The sequence below is a fragment of the Aspergillus piperis genome (assembly GCF_003184755.1).
Source record: "Aspergillus piperis CBS 112811 unplaced genomic scaffold BO85scaffold_33, whole genome shotgun sequence".
Lineage (NCBI taxonomy): Eukaryota > Fungi > Ascomycota > Eurotiomycetes > Eurotiales > Aspergillaceae > Aspergillus > Aspergillus piperis.
The window spans coordinates 98,002-120,000 of NW_020291623.1; the positions used below are offsets into that span (position 1 = coordinate 98,002).

The window sequence follows — 21,999 nt, forward strand, 5'->3', positions numbered from 1 at the left end:
TATTTTAATGTTTAATGCTGTTTGTGCTTACTTATGCTCTTGATTTGAGCAATCTAATTCAGTCAAGTATTCAATATAGTTGGTTTCCCATGAGTACAAATGGGCTCAACGACACACTAAATGTGTATGTGAATGTGAGCACCAGGATGGGGCTTCTCATATCGACGAACGACCCCTGCTAATGAGTAATCCTCAAACCAGACCATATGCATTGGCCACGATAATCTCCTTGAGGCTGCTCCATCCCGGCTTGCCCATCTCTTTAAGTAGATCTTCCGACCGCCTCGAAGGCTTAACGTCCAATAGATCTGCATCCTTATCCCGAGCAGGCAAATCCGTTGGCAGCTCGCGGTTCGGGAATATGGTCCGATAGATGGTAGCTAAATCGTTCCAGAAGAAAGGCCAGCCATACGCGAACAGGCGTTCATTTTGGACCGTGGGATTGGTCAAAGCCGCGACATGCAGAAGTGCGGCATCTTCAATGCCCACACAGTACCCTCCTTCAGGGTGAATTAGCTTCTATTCTTCGTATCGGTTAGGGTTAAAATGCGGCTCATACGTACCATTTGGGAGGTTGGCCTTCACATGTTCGGAAACTGAGGCCCAATCATTCCTGATGATGGCTGCTGGCCATGATAGTGTGGAAGGGAACCCTTGATTTTCTGGGTCGAGAGAGGCACCATAGCACAACGAGGGTAGAACTGGACATGATAGTTTAGAACGTTGGGAAATAATTTTGATGGTATAGGGAGAGATGTGCTTACCGGTATTTACCACGAACCCGGGCTTGTGCTCTCTCACCCATTCCCAGATCCCTTGCTCTCCCAAGGCTTTGCTTGCGCTGTAGATGTCAAACCCTCTTCTCCATTCAGCAGGAGACCCCGTTTTGGCTCGCTGAATGGCGGTTTTGTTCCAAGTTTCCGAGGTGATCACTGTCTTGCCATCCAGATCATCCAAGCCCATTGTGTTAGCCGCTTGGCAAGAGGAGGTGTAGACGAAACGCTTGACGCTGGGCTCGGCTGCCGCGGAGGCAAGGACATTGTGGTCCAGCTGTTTTATGGATTCGAATACCTCGTCCGGACCATCGTTTGGACCGGCAAAGATAGTCACTACATGTGCCACTCCCGAGACACCTTTGGATTGTACAGTTGAGCACCTAGCTAGTGAGGTATCGTATGGGAATGACGTATTGTGTACGAACCTTTCATAGCTTCGTCAAAAGCACCCGGACGCTGTATGTCCTGGACCTGAACCAGCTCAAAGCTGTCTTTTCCATACTTGCCACGGAAAAGATCTCCGAGCCATTGGTGTCTCTGCGCACTCCGCACAGTTCCCCTGACACGATACCCGCGACTAAGCAGCCGATCGGCCACATTGGATCCGACCAAGCTATTGGCTCCAGTCACCAGGACCCGTGATCCATGAGGGATAGCTGATGTTCCAGAGATGGTCATTGTAAGGATGATGTTTCTGCAACGGTGTCACGATGAATATGACTGCATGCCTACCGCGATCAGAGAAAGTCTCGCAGTTAAAAGTATCCCAGATGCCACGTAGTGCGGTGGGATAAGGTCCACCCAGTGATTCAAAAAGAACTCACTACTGTATTTTTGTAGCAGTAGTGCAGCAGTGATGGCCCCACTGATAGCCACGAACGCAGACCTTCATTTCATGTCTGCCACTCTGCCTGTCTTCTGGAGCCCACTTTGCCATTGTCAGGGGGGTTGACTAGGGTCGGAGACGGGAAGCATCTGATTGTACCCACCAGCCTCTCGGAGGAGGGAGGCGTTTAGTCGAGAAATTACATAGAGGAGACTAGCGTTATTGTGGACCTCGAAGGTAGGGCAAGCCTCGGGTGAACATGTGGATTTCGATGCCCGCTCATATCCATCAGAACACCCGCTCTCCCTTGACTTCTAAGCACCACCAACAGCACCAACATGGGTCATTCGAAAATTAGCCTAAGCGGGTTGACTCGAGAGACACTGCGTGAGTGGATGTTGCTTTCGGGAAACGGACAATGTGCTTTGGAGATCAGGGGTTGTGCCTGCTTGCTTCGATCCCAGATGAGGCAACCCGTTCAATAAGACCCCTTGAAAGTCATCGTTCCTCGCGGACATATACCGAGATGCCATTTTTTGCTCCGTGCAGTCAAGGTTTGGGGTGGAAATGGTGGCAGCAAAGTTTATTTCGCGCGGCGGATTATGATTATCAGTCGTCCAAGATTTGACCGAACGTCCCGCAGATATCCCGAATTATTATAGTTAGTCCATGCTCTGATAAATCATGGAGACATTCTGTTGTGCTTGTTGTTGATGTTGTTGCTTATCCAGTGGCCTGTTGATGACTGCCAGGGGGGCAACAGGCAACAGGGATGAATGAGTCAAGCGGGCTAAGAAGCCGCTAGTGACTTAGTAACTGTTAACTAGTGACCACTCATCGATCAAGTAACGAAGTACTAGATACAAAGTGACTCTGAATTGACCCTCACTTTCCCCGCAAAAGCAATTCATTGCTCCCCTTCCCCCAAATCCACCCTCCCCCAAGGCCCATCCACCATGTCCGAATCGGTCCCGGAACTACGCTTCCGATCGGGAAATGTTCCAACGCGCTATTTCAAGGCATGTCGGTGGTGTCGCAAGCAAAAAATGCGCTGTGATGCCCGAAATCAGGTCCCTTGCGCCCGTTGTCGCGCCGTGGGCCGGGATTGCATTCTGGATCCGGTTGAGAGCGCAAGGCGACAGAGTACCCGACGGTCATCGCCGGCAACTCGTCCTATTAGGTGGGAATATACCTCTCTTAGAGCATCTACGGAATGAAACCGAACTAATATATAGCTTGAACACAGGCGCCAACAGGCAAGGTCTCCTTGGACCGAACCACACGGCTTCGGGAGTCCTTCTCCTAGAGAACAGGATTACTCTACATCCACTACAGTACAAGATGTGCCAATCAACGCCTCGCTCGATTCGCTTCCAGAGTCTACTGCCGCAGCGGATTTGAGTTCACCTGGAGCAGCAGAGCGACATGCACCGGAGCCCCAACAGTTGAGTCCTAATGACATGATCGCCCCGGTTTCCGTGATGCACTCTATGTCGGTCAATCTACTGGGATCGAGCAGCGTGAGTAGTTTGGAAGTAGTCATCGACTGCATCTTGTTGACGGTTCGCAGATCTTCATGGACAGCTCCAGCAAAGCGGATCCTAAGAGCGATATCATCGCCCGTGGGATCATCAGTGAAGAGCATGCACGAGTGATGTATGACCGGTATGGTATCTCCCTGAATGGGGCATCTAATGATTCAATGCTAACAGACTGTCAGCTTCATGGGTGGCAGTAAGAACTTTCTGGCTCTGTTCGATCCCATTCGGGACACATTCGATTCGGTCCGCTCTCGCTCCCTTTTCTGCTTCTCAGTCATCATCTACCTCGCAAGTCGGGCTGTGATGGACTTGCGGAGTGATACTCATCTTCAACGTGTTCTTCAAGACGAAGCGCAGAGACTGGCCGAGGATAGTTTCTTTGAGCGCCCCACCAAAGTTGAAACCGTACAAGGAATGATTCTGCTGGCGGCCTATTCTGAAAAGACGTGGTTTTCAACCGCACTCATCTTGCGTACCGCCCTCGATTCCGGGCTAGAGAAATCTTTAGATGCCTTACTGTCTCAGGAAGACGTGCCGCGCAGTTCTTTGTCGGCTTCCATGGAAGACCGTAAGCTAGTGTGGCAGACCAGGACTTGGCTAATCAGCTTCACACTGGAACTAGACGTGGCGTCTGGAACAGGCCGCAAATCACGAATTGATGCAGTGGACACGATGAAATTGCGCAAATTCCTCGAGTATCCGCTATCCTTACCCTGTGATATGCGCACCATTTCCATCATCGAGATCCACCAGCTCCGAAGTACTATTGTCTCCCCGGAGGAATGACTGTCTGCTGACTAGAGTTCAGGCCAATCGCGCATTTCGATCGAGAACGCCAAGACCGTTGATGAAATTGTATTGGTTGAGCTGCCTGCGGTCATGAAAAGACTGCAAAACTGGTGGAACACATGGGATGAAATCCATGGCAGTAAGTGCTCAGATGCAAGAAGGCCGTCAATCAGTGACCAGTAGTAATGGATTGTAGACAACGCCTTTCATGCTGGTGCCTTCCAGCGCTGTAGTCTGAAGTTGATGTTGAACTACGCCCGAATCTTCGTCCTATGCGCCTCCTTGGCCCGGATTCAGAAACTCCAATCCGGTGCTGCTGATCCCAACTCGGAGACAATAGGCGACAAGGATGTCTCACAATTGTGGCGCGCTCTCGCTACGACCATCATGGATCAATTGGATTGCTTCATTCAAGAAAATGCCTACCGCTGCCAACTCACGTGGGCTCCTACCTACCCAGCCCTGACCCTTGCCTTCGTCAGTAAGTTGCACGAGACTCTGAATGTGGAGGCACGATTGCTTTCGATAGGTCGGCTAACTTGAAAAGCAACGTTCGCTCTCCGGATTGCTCGATGGCGTCCGGACTTGATCGATCAGGATCTCCTCCTTGAAAGGGCCCAGCTGATCTGCGATTTTCTCAAGCAGCCGCCCTATCCGGATATCCACCGTACCGTGTCCATCTTCGTCAACTACGGTCGCGCCCTAGTCGCTAGCCAACGAGGGCATGGGGACTACTGTGCAGAAGTGATAAAGCCCTCAGAACAAGCCAATGGGCAGTTCTCATTAGGTAGAGGGACATACGGAGTCCCGGTGGATGTGTCAACTTCTTCCGGGATGGCATCCGAACAGGTGAACTACCCGGCAGGCGCAATGACCCCTCAGGCCGACAAGGATAGTGGTGCCGCTGGGGTACCCAATGCTGAAAGAAATGCGCCTGGCAGACAGCTCCCTGCCAGACTGCCGGGGCCAATGGAAGCTCCCAATTGGTCGATGTGTAACCCCATTGCCGATTCATTCGGCTTGTTCGAAGAGGAGCAGAACGATATCTTTGACTTCTTACCAATGATGCCGTCAATTCCACAATAGTCCAGGAGTGTAGCAGTGGTTGGCTACCTATGGAAGAACTATATCCTTCATTCATGACGGGCCTGTCCCCCTCAATAGACGTGTAAGCTGGGTACGCCATCAGGAATTCGACCCATTCGGGGTCGAACCATGGACTACACGAGGCGATCAACTAGGTATGCTCGTCGAAACGCTAAAGGTAGAAAGAAAGATAGCTCGAAAATGCGGTAAGGAACTTCCAGGGGAATATGTGCGGTGCTTGCGTTGCCGAACCCAACCTGCCCGTTATCCACCCAGCAGGAAATTTGGCGCATAGCATGCCGCTTGCTGATCAATCCTTGATGGGAAAGGCTGGATCTGATCCACCGAGCTTGGGCAGACTCGCCAAGGACAGACTTTTGCTTTCAATGACAGATGGTGTGGCCTTGAAAGCCAGTTTTTGAACCCGGCTCCTGATCGGCGCCGTCGCCGGGATGCTCTGTGGCCCCGGTGCCGGACCGGCCCCGATGCTGCAGTTGCAGAAGATGAAGATCCAACATCGCTCATTGGGCCACGAGGATGTATTGACGGTCCAGATTGTAGTGGACTCTTGTCTGCGAAAGGCCCTTCAGATAACTGACTAGACTAGTCAATCATTGTGAAAATTCAGTGACTCATTTCCTACTATGAGGGCTCTATAAGGGTTCAAAGCCCGCGCGTCTCGTCAACGTTTGAAGGAGACACCGGGAAGTTCAATTTGAAAGGGGGCTCAATCTGCTGTGATACACGACGCGCAAGCCTCAGCTATGGCTACAGAACGCTGTTTCACTGCCCCCATCGGAGAGATCGACCATTCCGGTATGACCTCATCGTTGCCTGTCCCTTGCATTGCTAACCCTATTTCCCTATCCCCTGAATAGATCCAAATTGGAACCGGAGGAAAGATGCCATCCCATCCACCATCGTGATAGGGAAAATGTGGGCAGACGGTGAAGGATACAGACTCACCCGCTTGACAGAAGATCAAGTCCTTGTGGACTTTGATCATGGTTCTGCAAGAAATCCAGTCAATTGGACTCATGTGAGTGATCAAAGCCACGGGTTATGGATGCTTAAGCTAACAGCAAACCATCTGCAACAATCAGGGAAAGAAAATGTTCACCGTTCTCACAGCACTCTTCCTAGTGCTCAACTCCGGAATATCGTCCTCTTTACCCAGCAATGTCGTTCCAGCCATGATGCGAGAATTCAATGTTACAGGTGACCTGCAGAAGGTTCTGCCCACCGCCGTCTTTCTTATTGGCTATGTCGTGGGTCCCTTGTTCTTCAGTCCATTGAGCGAGACAATCGGGAGGAGACCTGTTCTACTTGGTAGCTTCACCGTGTTTCTGTTGGGCACGATAGCGTGTACCTTTGCCCCAAATTGGCCTGCAATGTTGGTGTTTCGATTTATATGCGGAGCCATGGGGGCCGCTCCTCAAACCGTAGTAGGTGGAGTCTACGCTGATATGTTTGAGACTCCACGTGCTCGGGGCCGAGTCATGGCATTTTATATGGCGGTAGGCTGTCTCCAATCGTAAATATGTGGGAAAGACCTCTAACTATCACTTAGGCGGCGAGTTTTGGTCCGATTGTTGGTCCCATAATTTCCGGTTGCAGCGCGCAGTACGGCTGGCGATGGACATTCCGCATCGACCTCATCCTTGTCGGCTGTAGCTGGCTTAGTTCGCTTTTCCTGCCAGGTGCGTGAAGCATACAGCGCCGACATCTACTCTGCTGATGCTCGCAAGAAAGCTAACATCCAAGCCAGAGACATTCAGTCGGGTTATTGTGAAAAAGCGTGTCGCCATACTAAACAAGCAGTCATCCACCCATAGTTATGTCTCCCAGCGGGAGCTCCAGAGCACCGCAATTCAATGCAGCTTGAAGGAGACCTTGACGAGACCCATCACCATGATGTTCACCGAGCCAATTATTCTGTTCAGCGGAATATATCTGGCTTTTGCATATGGGCTTATTTTCTTTTGCTTCCAAGCATACCCTATAATCTTTGAAGGTACTTACCCACTTATTCTTTCTCTGTGAAGTGAATGGATCGACGAACTATCGCTTGGCGTGTGAAGGTTTGCTGACTCGATCAACACAGGGACCTACGGGTTTGATGTGAAGCAAACATCGCTGTGCTATTTACCCAGTAAGTGCCTTCTCGAAAATCAATTATTATTACCACCTACTAAGCCTGTTAGTCGGAATTGGCGCGGCATCCTCTGGTTTTGTCTCACTTTATTACGATGTCATCTATGAGCGAGCCAAAGCACAAGGGAAAAGATGGACAACCATTCCAGAGCTACAGCGACTCCCGGTAGCCTGCATTGGCGGACCTTGTCTTACCATTAGTCTCTTTTGGCTAGGATGGACCGCCAATCCGCAGATCTATTGGTTGGTGCCTGTGCTCTCGGGTCTGTTCTTTGGCTTCGGATACCAGATAATCTTTATTTCGCTGTTGACCTATGTCACCGATGCGTACAAGATCTATTCCGCTAGCGCCCTAGCAGCATCTGTAATTACGCGGAGCATTCTGGGTGCCGTCTTCCCCCTGGCAGCTGATCCGATGTATTCAGCTCTGGGAGTCGGATGGGGAACATCGGTCCTGGGCTTTGCAAGCCTGGCTTGCATTCCCATTCCGGTGGCCTTCCTCTATGCTGGAGAGTGGATTCGCAAGAGAAGCACATTCTGCCAGCAGCTGCTGAAAGATGAAAGTGCCACAGAAGATAATCATACCACACGCCCTGTGACTCCGGAAGCCGTTTGAATTCTTCGTGTCGCCCAAGAAGGTTTCGGTCTCATGTCCTCCGTCCATCGATGGTGGGAATATATCCCTCATATATCCGAAAAAGCTTGTTGTGTTTTCAGATCTCAAGCCTGCACGCAAAACTGCCCAGGTCTAATGACTACGTTCCTCGACTTGACTGACAAGGAGTGTCCTCTACCTAGGACAGTCTACTCTCATTTTCTTCTTCTTCTTCTTCTTCTTCTTCTTCTTCTTCTTCTTCTTCTTCTTCTTCTTCTTCTTCTTCTTCTTCTTCTTCTTCTTTCTTTCTCGAACAGGATCTTTAATCTTACCATTTATACTGACGACAGTCAGCCTTGCACAAATGTTGCACAGCAACCGTTGAGGTTCCGCCAAGGGTGCATGGAAGTTTTGGTTATGGATAATGAATTTCGGTAGCATAAAATTTACGGCCTAATATGAACGATAGACCTAGATCACCTCATGCATATTCAATTAGTCTTACTGCACGCAGCTTTCAATATATATGCTTTCTGTTGATTGTTGCCCACCGGTGGCTCGGAGCTCATTCATGTAGAACCACCGGGCGTTTCACAGTGTCATGTCAGTGTCACCTATTCAATTGTCACTAAATGCTCTGCAACTTTGGGACCACGTGAGTGTTTGTACCCGGGATTGCGAATCAATTGTCATGAGGGTGGCTTCATATCGCCTTTCTTCCTCCTTTTCTCTTCTGCCCCTACAATTCCTCTACTCCTTCTTTCTCGGTCTTTCTTATCATTTGAAAACCGCCCCGGTCCGCCATCCAGGACTGACCACGTCGTCGCGATTGGCCATGAGACTTGCAACTCACCTCATTCTATGTTTGGCTACAATCGTGTGCGCCCGAGAATGGGCGACGTCCACGGACATCGAATCTCAACCATTGGAGGAAGATGATGAGGTAGTCTCGATCCTGAAAGATGTAAGATAGAAATCTGAGGGATAATTGAGAAAGGCGCAGCTAATGAATACTGTGTAGGATGCGGTCAATATAACCTACAAGATTGGGTGTGACGACAGCAGTCAAATGACGACGTGCGATGCGGGCGAGGAAATAACTGTTGTTGATGGGGGACCACCGACCACCGGTATCCCAGATGGCTTGATAGTTGTTGACGGGGACGAGCTGATATATTCGTAAGCGCCTGCGTCTGTGTTTTTTCTCTGTACTTGCCCACTGAATATCACTGTTGAAGGCCTGTAACTAGTCCCCATATGATGACACAAACCTTTGGGGAGGAGCACGACACAGTGTCCACAGATACCACACCTGAACCATCTCAAACCGAGATCTCCATGTCGTGGAGTAGCTCCAGCCTAGCTGTCTCTACACACATAGTGAGTTTAACAACAACCGGATCGGTCAGTGACACTTCAAGTATCGGGTCTAGTGTTGGGAGTATTCAAGGCAGCATGAGCCTTATGACTACTCAGAGTCGGGCATCCAGTGCCTCGACCAGCTCGTCCGTACGCAGCACTGGAGCAGCACCGTTAGCGACGGGAGAAGTGGCCATGATGGCTGGTGGTGCTGCAATGGCGTTGCTGGTAGCCGTGTTGTAAGGAGGTACTTTGTGGGGTTGTGATACTGCTGCTACTAGTTTTGAGGCATAAGTTGTTATGAGAGCACAAGTCTGTATCAAGAAGATGCCTCGCAGTGGGGACCACTGCCGGTCGACTAATAATAATGCACACCATTGACTCTCTGGCTCCGCCCTCATCTTCATCATAAGATCGTAAATTGACTCTACGATGCAATCTGACGCACAGCTGATCTTTAACGCCGATTGCCGATCGCGCAATCGGCAATACCACCCCGCAGTATCACGGCCACCCTCTATAAGTGAAGCCCAACCTACTACTGCCTTCTGCACTCCCCAATTGCATATATCTTACTCATAATGACAATCGCACAACTACAACCAAGCTTCTCGGATCGAACCGATTTCGACAACGCCTCTCGAGGCCTGATCGGCTCCCTCGAACCCGGCATCATCCGAGCAGCCGATGGTCGACCCGTCTACAATAATGATGCCTACCACTTCCTGCAAGAGTCAGAATGCCCGGCTACTGCAAACCCAAAGCTATGGAGGCAGGGTCAATTAGCATCCATGCAGGGACTGTTCGAAGTCACCCCTGGGATCTATCAAATCCGCGGCCTAGACCTCGCCAACATGACCGTGGTCGAAGGGACCGAGGGGGTTATCGTCATCGATCCTCTAACTTCCGTGGAATGCGCTGCTGCTGCTCTAGCCCTGTATAGGAAACACCGTGGCGATAGACCTGTCACTGGGGTGATCTACTCTCATTCCCATATAGATCACTTTGGCGGAGCGCAGGGCGTGCTCCCCGCCGCTGACGCACTAAGAGCGAGTCCCATCCCGATCGTTGCACCGGAGGGATTTGTAGAAGAAGCTCTGAGTGAGAACTTGTACGTCGGTCCGGCCATGCGTCGTCGCGCCCAATACATGTACGGAGCTCAGCTACCCAAGGCTGCCGACGGGCAAATTGGCTGTGGCATTGGCATGACTGTGTCGTTGGGAACAAACTCGTTTGTGCCTCCAAACACGATTGTCACTTCGACTGGCGAAGAACGTATAATAGATGGCGTACGGATACAATTTCAACTCGTGCCCGAGACGGAGGCGCCCGCGGAGATGAACTTTTTCTTCGCCGACCATGGCGCGCTGTACATTGCCGAGTGTGCAACACACAGCTTGCATAATATCATCACGCTGCGCGGGGCTCTGGTGCGCGATGCGAAAGCCTGGGCGCGGTATTTGGATGAGTCGCTGGTCCTGTTCGGCCAGCAGTCGGAGGTGTTATTCGCGGGCCATAATTGGCCAACCTGGGGCACCCCACAGATCGAGCAGTTGCTGTCCGAACAACGAGATCTGTATGCCTATCTACATGACCAGACTGTGCGGATGATGAACCAGGGTCTCACTGGAATTGAGATCGCCGAGACCCTGACCCTCCCGCCGGCGCTGCAGACTGCGTGGCATGCTCAGGGGTTCTACGGATCGGTCAGTCACAATGTCAAGGGAATCTATCAGCGCTACATGGGATGGTTCGACGGAAACCCAGCACATCTATGGGAATATCCACCCGCCGAGAATGCAAAGAGGTACATTGCCTGTATGGGCGGCATTGATGAAGTGGTCCGCAAGGCAGAAGGCTTCGCGCACGACGGGGATCTCCGATTCGCCGCGACACTGCTGGGACATGCAGTTGCATTTGATGCAAAGCATGAACAGGCCCGACGCACGCTGGCATCGGTGTTCGAGCAGTTAGGGTTTGGAGCGGAGAACGCGACCTGGCGGAATTTCTACCTCTCCGCCGCGCGCGACTTGCGCGGGGAGCACCAGCAGCCAAATGCAAATAAACTACCGTCGAGGACCCAGAGTCGCCAGTTGAACCCGCGGCAGTCGGTGGAGCAGTGGTTAACTCTGTTGTCGGTCCGGCTGAATGGGCCAGCCGCGGCGAGCGAGGTATTTGCCCTCGATGTGCATGTGACAGATGAGAAGCAGTGGTGGAGACTGATGGTTAGCAACGGCGTCTTAACCAGCAGAAAAACCTCCGATCGGGCGGCTATTCAAGGCGAGACGAGTTTTACAATGTCTCTGACGAAGCAGCGATTGTGCGAAATCCTGAGCGGCAATGCTGATCTTGGCGACGTCGAACAGGAGGGCGATGAAGCATGGCTCCACCGATTTCTGTCTTTGACAGCGTGATCCGGCAGTTAAGCTGCCCGACCTGTCTATAAAAATGCTATTGGGTAAATCATCATCCAGGTTAAAACGCCTGCTAAACAGCGTTGCTATTTGTTGTGGACCAATTGTTCGAGTTTCACCATCCCGTGTCTGAGAAAAGCCCTAAGCAAGTCGTCGCAAGCGAAGGGAGAAAAAACTGCGCCGCTAAGAGTCGCGAGGCGAAAACGTTGAGAAGGTGGAAAGCGTTGAAGTTTAAATTTGTTCCAGAACAGACTAAGCGCCGAACCATCGGCCGAAGAAGCGAGACTAGACTGTAGTCGGCGAGGGATCAACCCGTGGGGATTGACGGTGCATCTGCATCTTGCAGGTGTCAGGGAGTTCAAGTCGCCCGGGGATCTTGCAACGGCGAGGATGATTATCTTGATCGTAGAGGCTGATAATCAATGCTCAATAATCACTTTTCCTTGATTTTTCCAAAATTCTTCAGCCAATGTGTTCCACCACCTGGCAAATGCTGTGTTTGGTTGTTTTTGTTGGGAATTCCCCCCACTGCAAGGGGCGGATCCGTGGAATCTGGCCTCGACTTTCTCCGTTTCCCGCACGCCGCTAGCCCCCTTGTGTAACGCTGATCCTTTGAGTTCAGATTAGCTGGACTTGTCGCAGAAAATAGTACGTTGTAATAATGGGAAAGAGGTTAATGCCAATAGCGTGGCTACCATGGGTCCATCTCTCCAAAATAAAAAGACTTCAGGAACTGCGTTCCCCTGATTGGACGATGGCTGCGTAAGTCAGGAGAGACCCTGTCTTTCACAAGGAAAATTTAGATCCCCAATCGTACAAGAGTCGCAGTGTCTGACGCTGCTTCTTTGTTTGCTTCCTCCCTCTCTGTGCGAGTCTTCGAATCATGGCTGAACTTCGTAAAGTGCCTGCCAGCCAGGCGGCGGTATGTCTATCCCTTTCATCAGCACCCCCATTTGAAAAGCCCTAATCGGCTAACGGCTCTTTTTTTACTTTGACAGCAGCAGCAGCCCATTCACAATAACGACAATGTTCCCAGTCTGAAGACCCTGAAAGATGCCATTCCTGAAGAATGCTTCGATTCCTCCGTCGTCACCTCCCTCCTCTATCTCGCCCGCGACATCCTCTATTGCGCCATCCTCGCCTACGGCGCCTTCCACATCCACCTCCTCCCCTCCCTGCCCCTGCGCGCCCTCGCCTGGGCTGTCTACGGCTTCTTCCAGGGCTGCGTCGGCACCGGAATATGGATTCTGGCCCATGAATGCGGTCATGGTGCCTTCTCCAAGCACCAGACCTTCAACGACATTGTCGGCTGGGCCGCCCACTCCTTCTTGATGGTCCCCTACTTCTCCTGGAAGATCACCCATGCGCGCCACCACCGCTACACCGGCCACATGGAGAAGGACACGGTCTTTGTCCCTTGGACCGACGACGAGCTGGCCAAGAAGAAGAACGTCCGCATCGAGCAGCTCAAGCATCTGACCGAAGAAACTCCCATCGTCTCCTTCCTGCAACTCATCGGCCATCAGCTCTTCGGATGGCAGCTGTACCTCTTCCTGAATGTCACCGCCGGTCCCAAGAGTCTTCCAGAAAATCGTCCGATCCGTGGCGTGGCCAGCCACTTCAACCCCTTCGGCGACCTTTTCACTAGGTCGCAGTATCTCAGCATTGCCTTGACTGATTTGGGTCTGCTTATTATGGGTTCGATTCTGTACTACGCCTCGACACAGATTGGCGCATGGAATGTCGCCCTTTTGTACTTTGTTCCCTATCTGTGGGTGCATCACTGGCTGAGTATGTCTTCACCTTCTCTCAAGAGATCGTTAAAGAGGCAAAATTAACACATAAAACAGTCGCAATCACCTACCTCCAGCACACTCACCCCGCTGTCCCCCACTACTCCGCGGAATCGTGGACCTACACCAAGGGTGCCCTCGCTACCATTGACCGGAGCATCGGCTTCATCGGCCGTCACTTTTTCCACGAAATCATCGACTACCATGTCGTGCACCACCTGTTCAGCCGTATCCCCTTCTACAAGGCCGAGGAGGCTACCCGTGCTATCCAGCCGCTCTTGGGGGCTAACTACCACGAGGAGAAGGAGAGCAGCTTCTTGTACTCGCTCATGACTACGTTCCGCAAGTGCATCTACGTTTCGGATGGCAAGAAGAACGGCGTGTTGCACTTTGTCCTCCCTGAGGAGGCAAAGTAGGGATGCATGAATCATCTGGGTGATTGATTGTTGTGGTGTTTAAGAGTGTGGATTTCTAGTTACATAGAGTACGATATGCATATAGACAGCTGATAGACTTTGATAAGCGATCACAATGTATGATAGACGCAAGACTACTGTTGATATTCTTTCTCTGATAGAAGGTCTAGACTTATAGTCCAATAATTGACATCACGCTCAGCGACGCAAAACATCCATGATCTTGGAGCCTAAACTCTGTTTTGCATCTCTCTCCTTCTCTTCTGCTTTGGCTGCGAAACATCAGCATGGTCCGAACACATTAAAGTAGAGACTTACTTTCGTAATAGTCAAGGTAGCTTTCCATATCCGAATTCAATTTTTCGATGAGCCCAGCTTGGAAAAGCTGCACCTCTTGTCCTTCGGGACCTACGAGGATGGCCTTATACCAGTCGGCTCCATCGTCCCGGTCATTACAGGCCCTGATTGCCAGGCCATGATTCCAAGTCATGGCCCAAACTTTCGCCGAGAAGCTCGGTGGGGCGCCAGGCATGTTGACGGAAGCTATCAATGTGTTAGCTGAGGACATTGAGTGACATGTCAGTGAGATTGGAAACTTACCTATGCAGCAGAGTATAACGAAGAAGGATAAGAAGGGTTGCGTCGAGGAATATGAACTGAGAGTGAGAACGATATACGAAATAAGTGTTGTGTTCCACATAGGATAATTATTTATTTGGGAGAGCTTATATAGTTATGTCTGTATGCTGATAGCAGTTTGGAGTCGGAATTATCCGTGTTTATACACTCCTGTCAACCAATGATCGTCTAGACTGTTCTGCGACAATAGAACCTGACTACTGGTTATGTTCTCGAGTGACTAGGCAATGAGGGTTCTGTTACATGGGTATGGATTCGGCCGTCGACAGCGGGTCTTCATCCATATATGAATATCACACTTGCTAACAGTGAGACATATTGCAGAATGCCAGTCTATGTACACACAAAGAGAGACGTGTGATCGTATATTGTATTTATATATGAAGGAAGTCTCCGGACAATGCCCATAAAGAAATGCGACCTATCGGAGAGCACAGCAGCATATCAAAGGAACGACTTCCCTACGATAGCATATACACCATATCTCCTACACATAATGGTTTAGACGCTGCTAGCAAACAGCCTCCTGACCAAGACGAAGCAAAAATCTCCCCTATAGCATATGCCATGTCTCACTGCGTAGGCATTTCCCTTTCCTTCGGGCAACTCGCGTACAACTTCCACCCATCCCTTTTAACATATAAGACGACTCTGTGTAACCCTTCCAATCAAGTACATGCAACATACCTGCACTCCTGCACAGCCCTTACCCAATCAAAAGCCACCATGCCCCGAACGCGTTCCCACTCCATGCCCTACTCCACCCCCTACCCTTACATTCCAACTTCCCTATACACCCACCCATCCGTTCCCTTCTGCGTCTCCCCTACCATCAACTACTGCCAAAGTGACGCCTCCTCTCCCCCGCCCAGCCCACCCCAATCTATCACCCCACGTCCCCTCTCCCCACCCCCACAGCAACCCTCACACCCACCACCTCCACCTCCACCTATCCCTCGAAACAACTACCCCCAACTCTACATCCTCGACGGCGACACCGCCGCCGGCCTGGCAATCCGCTACTTCATCCACGAACGCGGCGGCGTCCGCGTCCGCGCCGGCTTCATCGACGTCCAACTCAAAGACCAGATCCTACCCTCCTTCATCTGGGAACAGGACCACGCCGGCGAACTCCCCATGCTCTTCCTAGACAATCCGACGCATAGACCCGTGCGCAAAGTTGTCGGCTTTGAAGCCATCACCGAGTACATTGATAGCGTGTCGCCCACGGATCGCTATCTATTTGGGACTACGGAGCAGGAGCGGGCGTTAATCCGCTCGTGCATTCATTGTCTGCGGCGAGATGTGGTTGAGCCGCTGTATGAGTGGAATAATCATTACTTGGGGAATAAGACTGGTGAAGAAGTCACTGGGTACGCGCCGGTTCCGGGTCGGAGGAGGGCCCTGCAGGAGAGGATTGAGATGACGCTGGACCAGGTAGAGGAGAATCTCGAGGGGTTGGAATATCTCCTTGGGAAGTTTTGCGCCACTGATGTGTATCTCTTTGGGATGGTGGTTGCGCATGCGGATCGCTGGCCGTGGTTCTTTGATGACGAGAGGAGACCTAGAGTCTCTATTTACTTTTCTAGGATGAGTGAGAGGCCTATGGCGCATTTGGCGGATGATTTTGGGATACTACCCGGACGACGGTGGTGGACTAGGGTGATGTTTGAGGTTGGATGATATTTGGGGATTTTGCTTTGTATATACAGACTGTCAGGTATTGTGCGGAGTTGGCTTTTGTCAATCCTGTTTGCTTGTTTTAAGTTCGTTGAGTAGTCCATGTTCAAGTTTAATGGTCTACTATGTATATCAGTTGCCCATGGATCGGGTCATTTACTATGACGCCCCCCAGGTTATGATTTTAAATATATAGCAGTGGTAATCCTGATGAGCTTACTCTAATTAGATTAGAAGACTGAATCGGTATAAAAACCCGCTCGAGCCGTATGAGAAGGTTTCTCAGAAAGTACCAATACCACTATAATCACTGTCCCTGATCTGGGTATCGACTTAGCTTTCGGCATCCTCTCCGTTAGCGCCGTGGCGTCCAACAAGGGGTCTCGTTGATAAACGCCTTATCATTGGCGGCTGTGGGTTAGCGTCTTGTGGCGCCGCTGCAGCATGATAAGGATTACAGCATCATAGCATTGGGACTATAGCTAACTCCGGACTGCAGGTTGTCGGACAATTATTTAAGGACGTCACAATGGCACTGGAATTTTTATCTTTTCAATGTAACAAGCATCAGAATCGTTGAAATGTCGTCCTTTTCCGCACAGTCCACCAGTGAAGAAGTCTGCCAAGTCCTGGCGGACCACATTAAAGGGAGCAAAGGTATGCCCAACTATCCCTTCTCAGTTTTCCGAATGAAGGAAGGATCTAACTCTCTCAGTCCTAATTACTGGCGTCACACTTGGCAGTGTAGGTGGCGAGGCAGCTCTTCAATTGTCCCGGCACCAGCCGGCTCTCCTGGTCCTGGCCGGTCGTAACCTGAGGACCCTCCAGGCCACCGAGAATGCCATCAAAGCCGAGACACCAGATGCAAATACTCGTCTTCTCATTCTAGACCTCAGCTCGCAGAAAAGCGTCCGCATGGCAGCTGCAGAGGTGAACAACTATCCGGAGCGCATTGACCATCTTATCAACAACGCGGGCATCATGGCGGCACCGTACACGACTACTCCAGAGGGAGTGGAACTGCAGTTCGGAACAAACCACATTGGCCACTTTCTCTTTACCAACCTGCTCTTGGGGAGAATGACGAGCGGAGAGTCAAAGGTTCGAGTGGTGAATGTCAGCAGTGCTGGCCATAAGCGTGGACCTGTCAGGTTCGACGATGTGAATTTCGAGGTTTGTTCTGTCCCAAAAATGATCACCCTTCGTATATGAACTGATCAAGGAAGTCTTGGCTAACTCTCGGCTAGAACGGGAAGTGCTATGACAAATGGCAAGCATACGGCCAAAGTAAGACAGCCAATATGCTCTTTTCGGTATCACTGGCGGAGAAAGCAGGGGAGAAAGGGGTGGAGTCATTCAGTCTCTATCCTGGACGACGGGAGACTGGCATTGGAAGACATTTGAAGCCAGAAGAATGGGTCAAGGCTGGTATGTAGAATTCTGACGTGACAGACATTGTTTGGTAGTGAAGGATGCTAACGTGAACATAAGGATGGAAACATCAGGATGGGAGCATCAACGATGACCCCAAGCTGAACTGGAGAACAGCCAGCCAGGGAGCTGCTACCTTGATTGTTGCGGCATATGATCCAAGCATTTCTGGTAAGCACGCCCCACCAATACTGAGGGGTAGATGTTGATAGATTGCAGACAAAAACGGTTCGTACATGGTCAATAACCAAGTAAATAACGGCGAGGCGGTCGATTACGCTCTGGACCCGAAAATTGCGGAAAAGCTGTGGAAGCTGAGCGAGGAGATCGTTGGCCAGAAATTCGAATACTGAATGCTTCCTATCATATAATCACCTTACGCTGACCGAATCCATCTTATTCGTTTCAAGGTGTCCCGCTGTGAGATGGATAGGTGGTAAAATGTGGATAGGGTGGCTCAGTTGTCTTGCTTGGCATCGTAAGTGAAAGAAGCTTCTGTTACACTCGAGAATGTATTTTCTGTGCTGCTTGAAGTACTGCCGCTGCCAGTATAGTAGTCCCCAGCCCCTTGCCTGCGCATCCGACCTGGCACTGTGATATGCGGTCAACGAAGCGATGGCAGAGACCGGTAGCCTTCGCCAGACGTCGCTCTAACATCGTCGCGGGTACATATTGAGAATCAGGCATTCCTCGTATTACCTTGGCTATCGTAGCATAAATTATTGTCAATCCCAACCAGTAAAATAATAACGGCGGTATATCATCAGCATTGGGTATAACCATTCTCTCTTCCGGTTTGCCACACGGTGTAGGCATGGGCCCCGCTGTGGGCGGCACGATCATAAACATAGGATGGCGACATTCCGACTGCCACTCGTGATACCAACTCAAGAGATTTTGCTCGAGGCCGATTAACACTTTCATCAGGTGTATCGCAGAGTCGCATGTGGCCTTGTTGCGATGAAGCTCATTTTGGGTGTACCTGTGTAATTGGCCTAAACTGTACAGCATATCAAGAAGTATGTCGAATCTATTGGTTGACGGTTCGATATGCGAAAGTAAGGACAACGAAGGCTCATGCTTAACATTGGTACACGTGAGAAGAAACTGGGCCCGGCTTGTCAGATGCGTCAATCAGGAATAAGATGAGCCTACCTCAATAGTACGGAGTCGGCGCAGATCCTGCGTGTTGAGCAACTCCGTTGCAAAGTTGGATTCACTAGCTAACTTGCCAGCTGCCTGGACGTGGACACTCCATGCATCTTCCTGCCCTGACGGATGTGCACAGACCTCGTAGAGTGCAAGGATCATGGCAGAGCGGATGAGATCAGAGACGTAGTCTATATCAGTTAGTGTACATATATGCTGTATCGCTTGCACGTATTGGTGTCTGCTGCATTGTGCCAGGTTATGATCCTTTCGCAAGGAGGCCACATGTGCAAGTGTCAATGCAGTGAGGGCTGTCCTGACAACTGGCAACACGGACTGACTGAAGGAAGGAAATAGTTTTACCCAGTGAATAGGCGACTGGTTCTTCGGGTCTGGAGCTTCTGGGGGTAAGTAGTCGCGCAGGAAGATCGAGACCAACTGCTCCTGGTTCTGGGCCACTATCAAGGATCGATTGTTCAATCCAACAATGGTGGTGTCCCATAAAGGAGCACGACTCCTAAATTCAGTCAACAAAGCTCTTCTCCAGATTAGATACCGAGTAGTAACTCACAGGTCAGAGTAACCTCCACAATCGCGGGCTGAGGATTGACATCGCATACAAGCTGGCCGGGTCTTGTCGCACTAGCGTGCCCGGAAAGTAAGGCATCAGCACCAATTGTTTCGGCTGATCGACAAAATCATCGCACCTTGACCTTGCGCATCAGACAAGTCCGGCAGCTTTGAGCCCTCCAGGTGCTTCGACCCATCTTCCACGCATGAGCCTGTCCTCAAGCTGTGCCGTTGCATACAAGCCGGATGGTTGTCAAGAAGAAGGGAAAGCGTGAAGGATGGCGAGGCTGACGGATTAGCCGAACGCCGGCACATGACTACGAGAGCTGATTAGTGGACACTAATTCATTTCAGCTAGTATTTATAACTATCGCATATCCCTTGCTTGCATTTCTGATGCATAAAACGTCTCAAGTCTATGTGCTCTCCTCAACTCCAGGAACGCCCTATGAAGACTCCGAACGTCCCGAAAACACATCCATCAGCTGCAACAGACTATCCCATCGGCCGTCCTTTTGAACCTCAATCTTGCCCTCCGGAGTCATTACCTTGTACTCATCTGCCGACCGTGTACCATAGTCGTAGTCAGGTTGGTCGTTCACAAAGGCCACTAGATCTCGGATCCAGTCGTCCATCAAGATGCGCTCTGCAGGACTGGGTCCATGCATGATCGAGTAACTGGACGCTGTCAGTACTGTCTATAGCTAGGTGAGGCAGATTCTCTTACTTCCAAATTGGTCGGTCCATACTGTGACTCACTCCAAAAGATGCTGGCGCTACCTTTTCAGTGATGAATGACAAGCGGTATGCGATGAGATACCGCCAGACATCCTTGAGATCCACCCCGTGCTCCAGGAGATTGTTCACCAAAAATCTGTAGGGCGCTCGGACCTGTCCGTCGGCGATGATTCGTCCGAATACAGACTGCCATTCCTGCTTGTCTGTGGAATCTGGTAGGACATAATGGCGTAGTAAACGGTCTGTTGTGGCAGGAGAATAATAATTCGACACTTGCAGTTTCAATGACTCCAGATTGGCCTCCGGGCCGTTCGTCACGGCATACAATGTGTTTTCATCGCGGACTTCTCCAATAAACAACCGCAGGCCACGCCTCTTGAACTCGGCGGCGAAAGATCCATTGCGATAGTAGTCAAAGACGCCTGGATGGATAAAGACGCCATCCGTGACCGGTCGGAATGTGTGGTATTTGAGTTTCATGATTGCATCACATAAGTCTGTTGCACTGATAGCTCGCAGCTTCTTCAACTTCTCTGCCCCTGTCAGGTCTGCTGAAATGCCAAAGTGCTGACATAATTCATCGAACTGTGGTTCACAATCCTGTACTGTCTTGGGCTGGGACGGAATCGCGTTTGAGTGCATGTACAGTCTGCGGAATTTGTTGCGCGTAGCTTCCTCAATCTCGCCCCGGAAGTCATACAGAACTTGAGCTTGAACCGCATAAGCGCCAGCACTGCGACCCGAGATTGTTATGTTCTCTGGGTCTCCCCCAAATGCAGCAATATTCTGGTATACCCATTCCAGAGCCAGTCGCTGGTCCCAAAGACCATAATTGCCGACTTCTTGGCCAGCCGACTCCTCCCGCAGCGCCTCGCCCGCCAGGAATCCGAAAACATTCAGTCGGTAGCCCACTGCGATGAAGATGGCATTCAACCGTGCAGTGGAGATAAGTTCTGTGGGGTCCATTCCCGGCTCCTGGCTGGGGTCGCCAATCTGGAACCAACCCCCATGAAACCAGATGACGACAGGCCATTTGGGATTGCGCGCTTGGGGGTCAGGAACGGGTGTCCAGATATTGAGGCGTAAACAATCCTCATGGTAGGTGTGTTTAGGTCCACCATGGGAGCTGACGGCCTTGGAGTAATTAGGCTGCGGGCAGACGGGGCCAAATCGCGTCGCATCATAAGTATCCCCGGGCTGGCCTGCGATGAGCTGTTGCAAAGGGTAGGGTTGAGGTTTTCGCCATCTCAAGTCGCCGACGGGGGGTTGCGCGTATGGAATTCCAGCGAAGCGTCTCGACTGGGTGCCATTTTGCAGGCCTTTGACACAGCCACTTGTTCCCGGTAATGGGATCTCACACTCGGATGTTTGGTAGGAGATGTGGTTTCCCATGGTGTTACAATTTCGCCGGTTTGTATACCCAAAAAACCTGGAATTAGAAGACAAGGATAAGAACAGTAGCGAACAGAGTGTTGGAACTGAGGGGTAGTCAAGAATATATGTTTGCTAGTAAAGACTACGGTCGGTGGCTTCTATCTAGTCTAGATAGTACTAGGTTAGGTCGTAGTTTAGTATTATCTGCCTGCATGAGGGGTTGCGGGCGCCACAAGGTCCAGATACGCTCTGATTGGCCGGTGGGCTAACGGTGCTTGTGTGAGATAAGATACACAAGATACTGGGTTTGGAGAAGAGATCGGCAATCCGAGACGCGTGAGGGGATTCAAGCCATGGGGGTCCATGAAACTGATGAAAACTGCAGTCCTACTGGTTCAGGGCAGAATGTAGGCATCCGCCATTCTTGGTCGTTGATCCGTCGGCCTCTATTTTTAGGCACCGATCGATGCCAGAACCCTAATTAAGGGGACGGGGACGGTGTACACTCAGGCTATATGACCCTCCTTCGGGCTGCATCTGTGGCCGACCAAAGACGCCAGGAAAAGCTTTCCCTGCGGGGACTTCTAATCCAAGAAACCGACGCTTGTTGTTACCTCTGGAACGTCCAGAAAGAAGGTTTGGGTTGGCGAAAATTTTTGCTGATTTCAC

General features: G+C 50.9%; 11 protein-coding genes across 11 annotated transcripts; 8 read left to right on the forward strand and 3 right to left on the reverse strand.

Moving 5' to 3' along the window:
- Positions 1-54: 54 nt before the first annotated feature.
- Positions 55-1,454, reverse strand: BO85DRAFT_431900 (aldehyde reductase; the record flags this gene model as incomplete). Its single annotated transcript, XM_025658351.1, has 4 exons — positions 55-500; positions 564-701; positions 765-1,133; positions 1,202-1,454. 4 exons carry the CDS (start codon positions 1,452-1,454, stop codon positions 193-195), a joined length of 1,068 nt encoding a protein of 355 aa, XP_025510191.1. The 3' UTR covers positions 55-192.
- Positions 1,455-2,558: 1,104 nt separating this feature from the next.
- BO85DRAFT_493170 (C6 transcription factor) lies at positions 2,559-5,018 on the forward strand (the record flags this gene model as incomplete). The annotated part of the gene is made up of 7 exons (XM_025663816.1): positions 2,559-2,782; positions 2,849-3,122; positions 3,173-3,267; positions 3,323-3,903; positions 3,952-4,071; positions 4,129-4,413; positions 4,480-5,018. The coding sequence occupies 7 exons, from the start codon at positions 2,559-2,561 to the stop codon at positions 5,016-5,018; spliced, it is 2,118 nt and encodes a 705-aa protein (XP_025510192.1).
- BO85DRAFT_454176 (uncharacterized protein) lies at positions 4,897-5,536 on the forward strand. The gene has a single exon (XM_025661216.1). The coding sequence runs from the start codon at positions 5,246-5,248 to the stop codon at positions 5,438-5,440; it is 195 nt and encodes a 64-aa protein (XP_025510193.1). The 5' UTR covers positions 4,897-5,245; the 3' UTR covers positions 5,441-5,536.
- A 246-nt stretch (positions 5,537-5,782) lies between these two features.
- BO85DRAFT_384356 (putative MFS multidrug transporter) lies at positions 5,783-7,788 on the forward strand (the record flags this gene model as incomplete). The annotated part of the gene is made up of 7 exons (XM_025656547.1): positions 5,783-5,834; positions 5,897-6,057; positions 6,122-6,535; positions 6,589-6,718; positions 6,787-7,032; positions 7,123-7,170; positions 7,223-7,788. The coding sequence occupies 7 exons, from the start codon at positions 5,783-5,785 to the stop codon at positions 7,786-7,788; spliced, it is 1,617 nt and encodes a 538-aa protein (XP_025510194.1).
- An 814-nt stretch (positions 7,789-8,602) lies between these two features.
- BO85DRAFT_464034 (uncharacterized protein) lies at positions 8,603-9,369 on the forward strand (the record flags this gene model as incomplete). The annotated part of the gene is made up of 3 exons (XM_025661964.1): positions 8,603-8,731; positions 8,789-8,946; positions 9,006-9,369. The coding sequence occupies 3 exons, from the start codon at positions 8,603-8,605 to the stop codon at positions 9,367-9,369; spliced, it is 651 nt and encodes a 216-aa protein (XP_025510195.1).
- A 115-nt stretch (positions 9,370-9,484) lies between these two features.
- BO85DRAFT_431908 (alkyl/aryl-sulfatase) lies at positions 9,485-11,929 on the forward strand. Its single transcript, XM_025658352.1, has one exon. It carries the CDS (start codon positions 9,708-9,710, stop codon positions 11,538-11,540), a length of 1,833 nt encoding a protein of 610 aa, XP_025510196.1. The 5' UTR covers positions 9,485-9,707; the 3' UTR covers positions 11,541-11,929.
- A 367-nt stretch (positions 11,930-12,296) lies between these two features.
- On the forward strand, positions 12,297-13,956 carry BO85DRAFT_431910 (oleate delta-12 desaturase). The gene is made up of 3 exons (XM_025658353.1): positions 12,297-12,462; positions 12,539-13,331; positions 13,391-13,956. Exons 1-3 carry the CDS (start codon positions 12,424-12,426, stop codon positions 13,747-13,749), a joined length of 1,191 nt encoding a protein of 396 aa, XP_025510197.1. The 5' UTR covers positions 12,297-12,423; the 3' UTR covers positions 13,750-13,956.
- On the reverse strand, positions 13,948-14,281 carry BO85DRAFT_384270 (uncharacterized protein; the record flags this gene model as incomplete). Its single annotated transcript, XM_025656546.1, has 2 exons — positions 13,948-14,021; positions 14,068-14,281. 2 exons carry the CDS (start codon positions 14,279-14,281, stop codon positions 13,948-13,950), a joined length of 288 nt encoding a protein of 95 aa, XP_025510198.1.
- An 833-nt stretch (positions 14,282-15,114) lies between these two features.
- BO85DRAFT_507689 (glutathione S-transferase family protein) lies at positions 15,115-16,325 on the forward strand (the record flags this gene model as incomplete). The annotated part of the gene is made up of 1 exon (XM_025664413.1): positions 15,115-16,325. One exon carries the CDS (start codon positions 15,115-15,117, stop codon positions 16,069-16,071), a length of 957 nt encoding a protein of 318 aa, XP_025510199.1. The 3' UTR covers positions 16,072-16,325.
- A 324-nt stretch (positions 16,326-16,649) lies between these two features.
- BO85DRAFT_408300 (short-chain dehydrogenase) lies at positions 16,650-17,852 on the forward strand (the record flags this gene model as incomplete). Its single annotated transcript, XM_025657393.1, has 5 exons — positions 16,650-16,725; positions 16,784-17,241; positions 17,316-17,496; positions 17,560-17,670; positions 17,719-17,852. The coding sequence occupies 5 exons, from the start codon at positions 16,650-16,652 to the stop codon at positions 17,850-17,852; spliced, it is 960 nt and encodes a 319-aa protein (XP_025510200.1).
- A 781-nt stretch (positions 17,853-18,633) lies between these two features.
- On the reverse strand, positions 18,634-21,450 carry BO85DRAFT_431915 (acetylcholinesterase; the record flags this gene model as incomplete). Its single annotated transcript, XM_025658354.1, has 5 exons — positions 19,946-21,450; positions 19,682-19,896; positions 19,356-19,505; positions 19,220-19,271; positions 18,634-19,165 (listed from the first exon to the last, which is right to left on the reverse strand). Exons 1-5 carry the CDS (start codon positions 21,346-21,348, stop codon positions 18,634-18,636), a joined length of 2,352 nt encoding a protein of 783 aa, XP_025510201.1. The 5' UTR covers positions 21,349-21,450.
- Positions 21,451-21,999: the final 549 nt, after the last annotated feature.

Excerpts from the sequence above, each read along its gene's own strand:
- BO85DRAFT_454176 (XM_025661216.1), top strand. The coding sequence starts at position 5,246 with ATGTGCGGTGCTTGCGTTGCCGAACCCAACCTGCCCGTTATCCACCCA.
- BO85DRAFT_431908 (XM_025658352.1), top strand. The coding sequence starts at position 9,708 with ATGACAATCGCACAACTACAACCAAGCTTCTCGGATCGAACCGATTTC.
- BO85DRAFT_431910 (XM_025658353.1), top strand. The coding sequence starts at position 12,424 with ATGGCTGAACTTCGTAAAGTGCCTGCCAGCCAGGCGGCG. Across the intron at positions 12,463-12,538 it reads TGCCTGCCAGCCAGGCGGCG|CAGCAGCAGCCCATTCACAA; the intron begins GTATGTCTATCC and ends TTACTTTGACAG. Across the intron at positions 13,332-13,390 it reads GTGGGTGCATCACTGGCTGA|TCGCAATCACCTACCTCCAG; the intron begins GTATGTCTTCAC and ends CACATAAAACAG.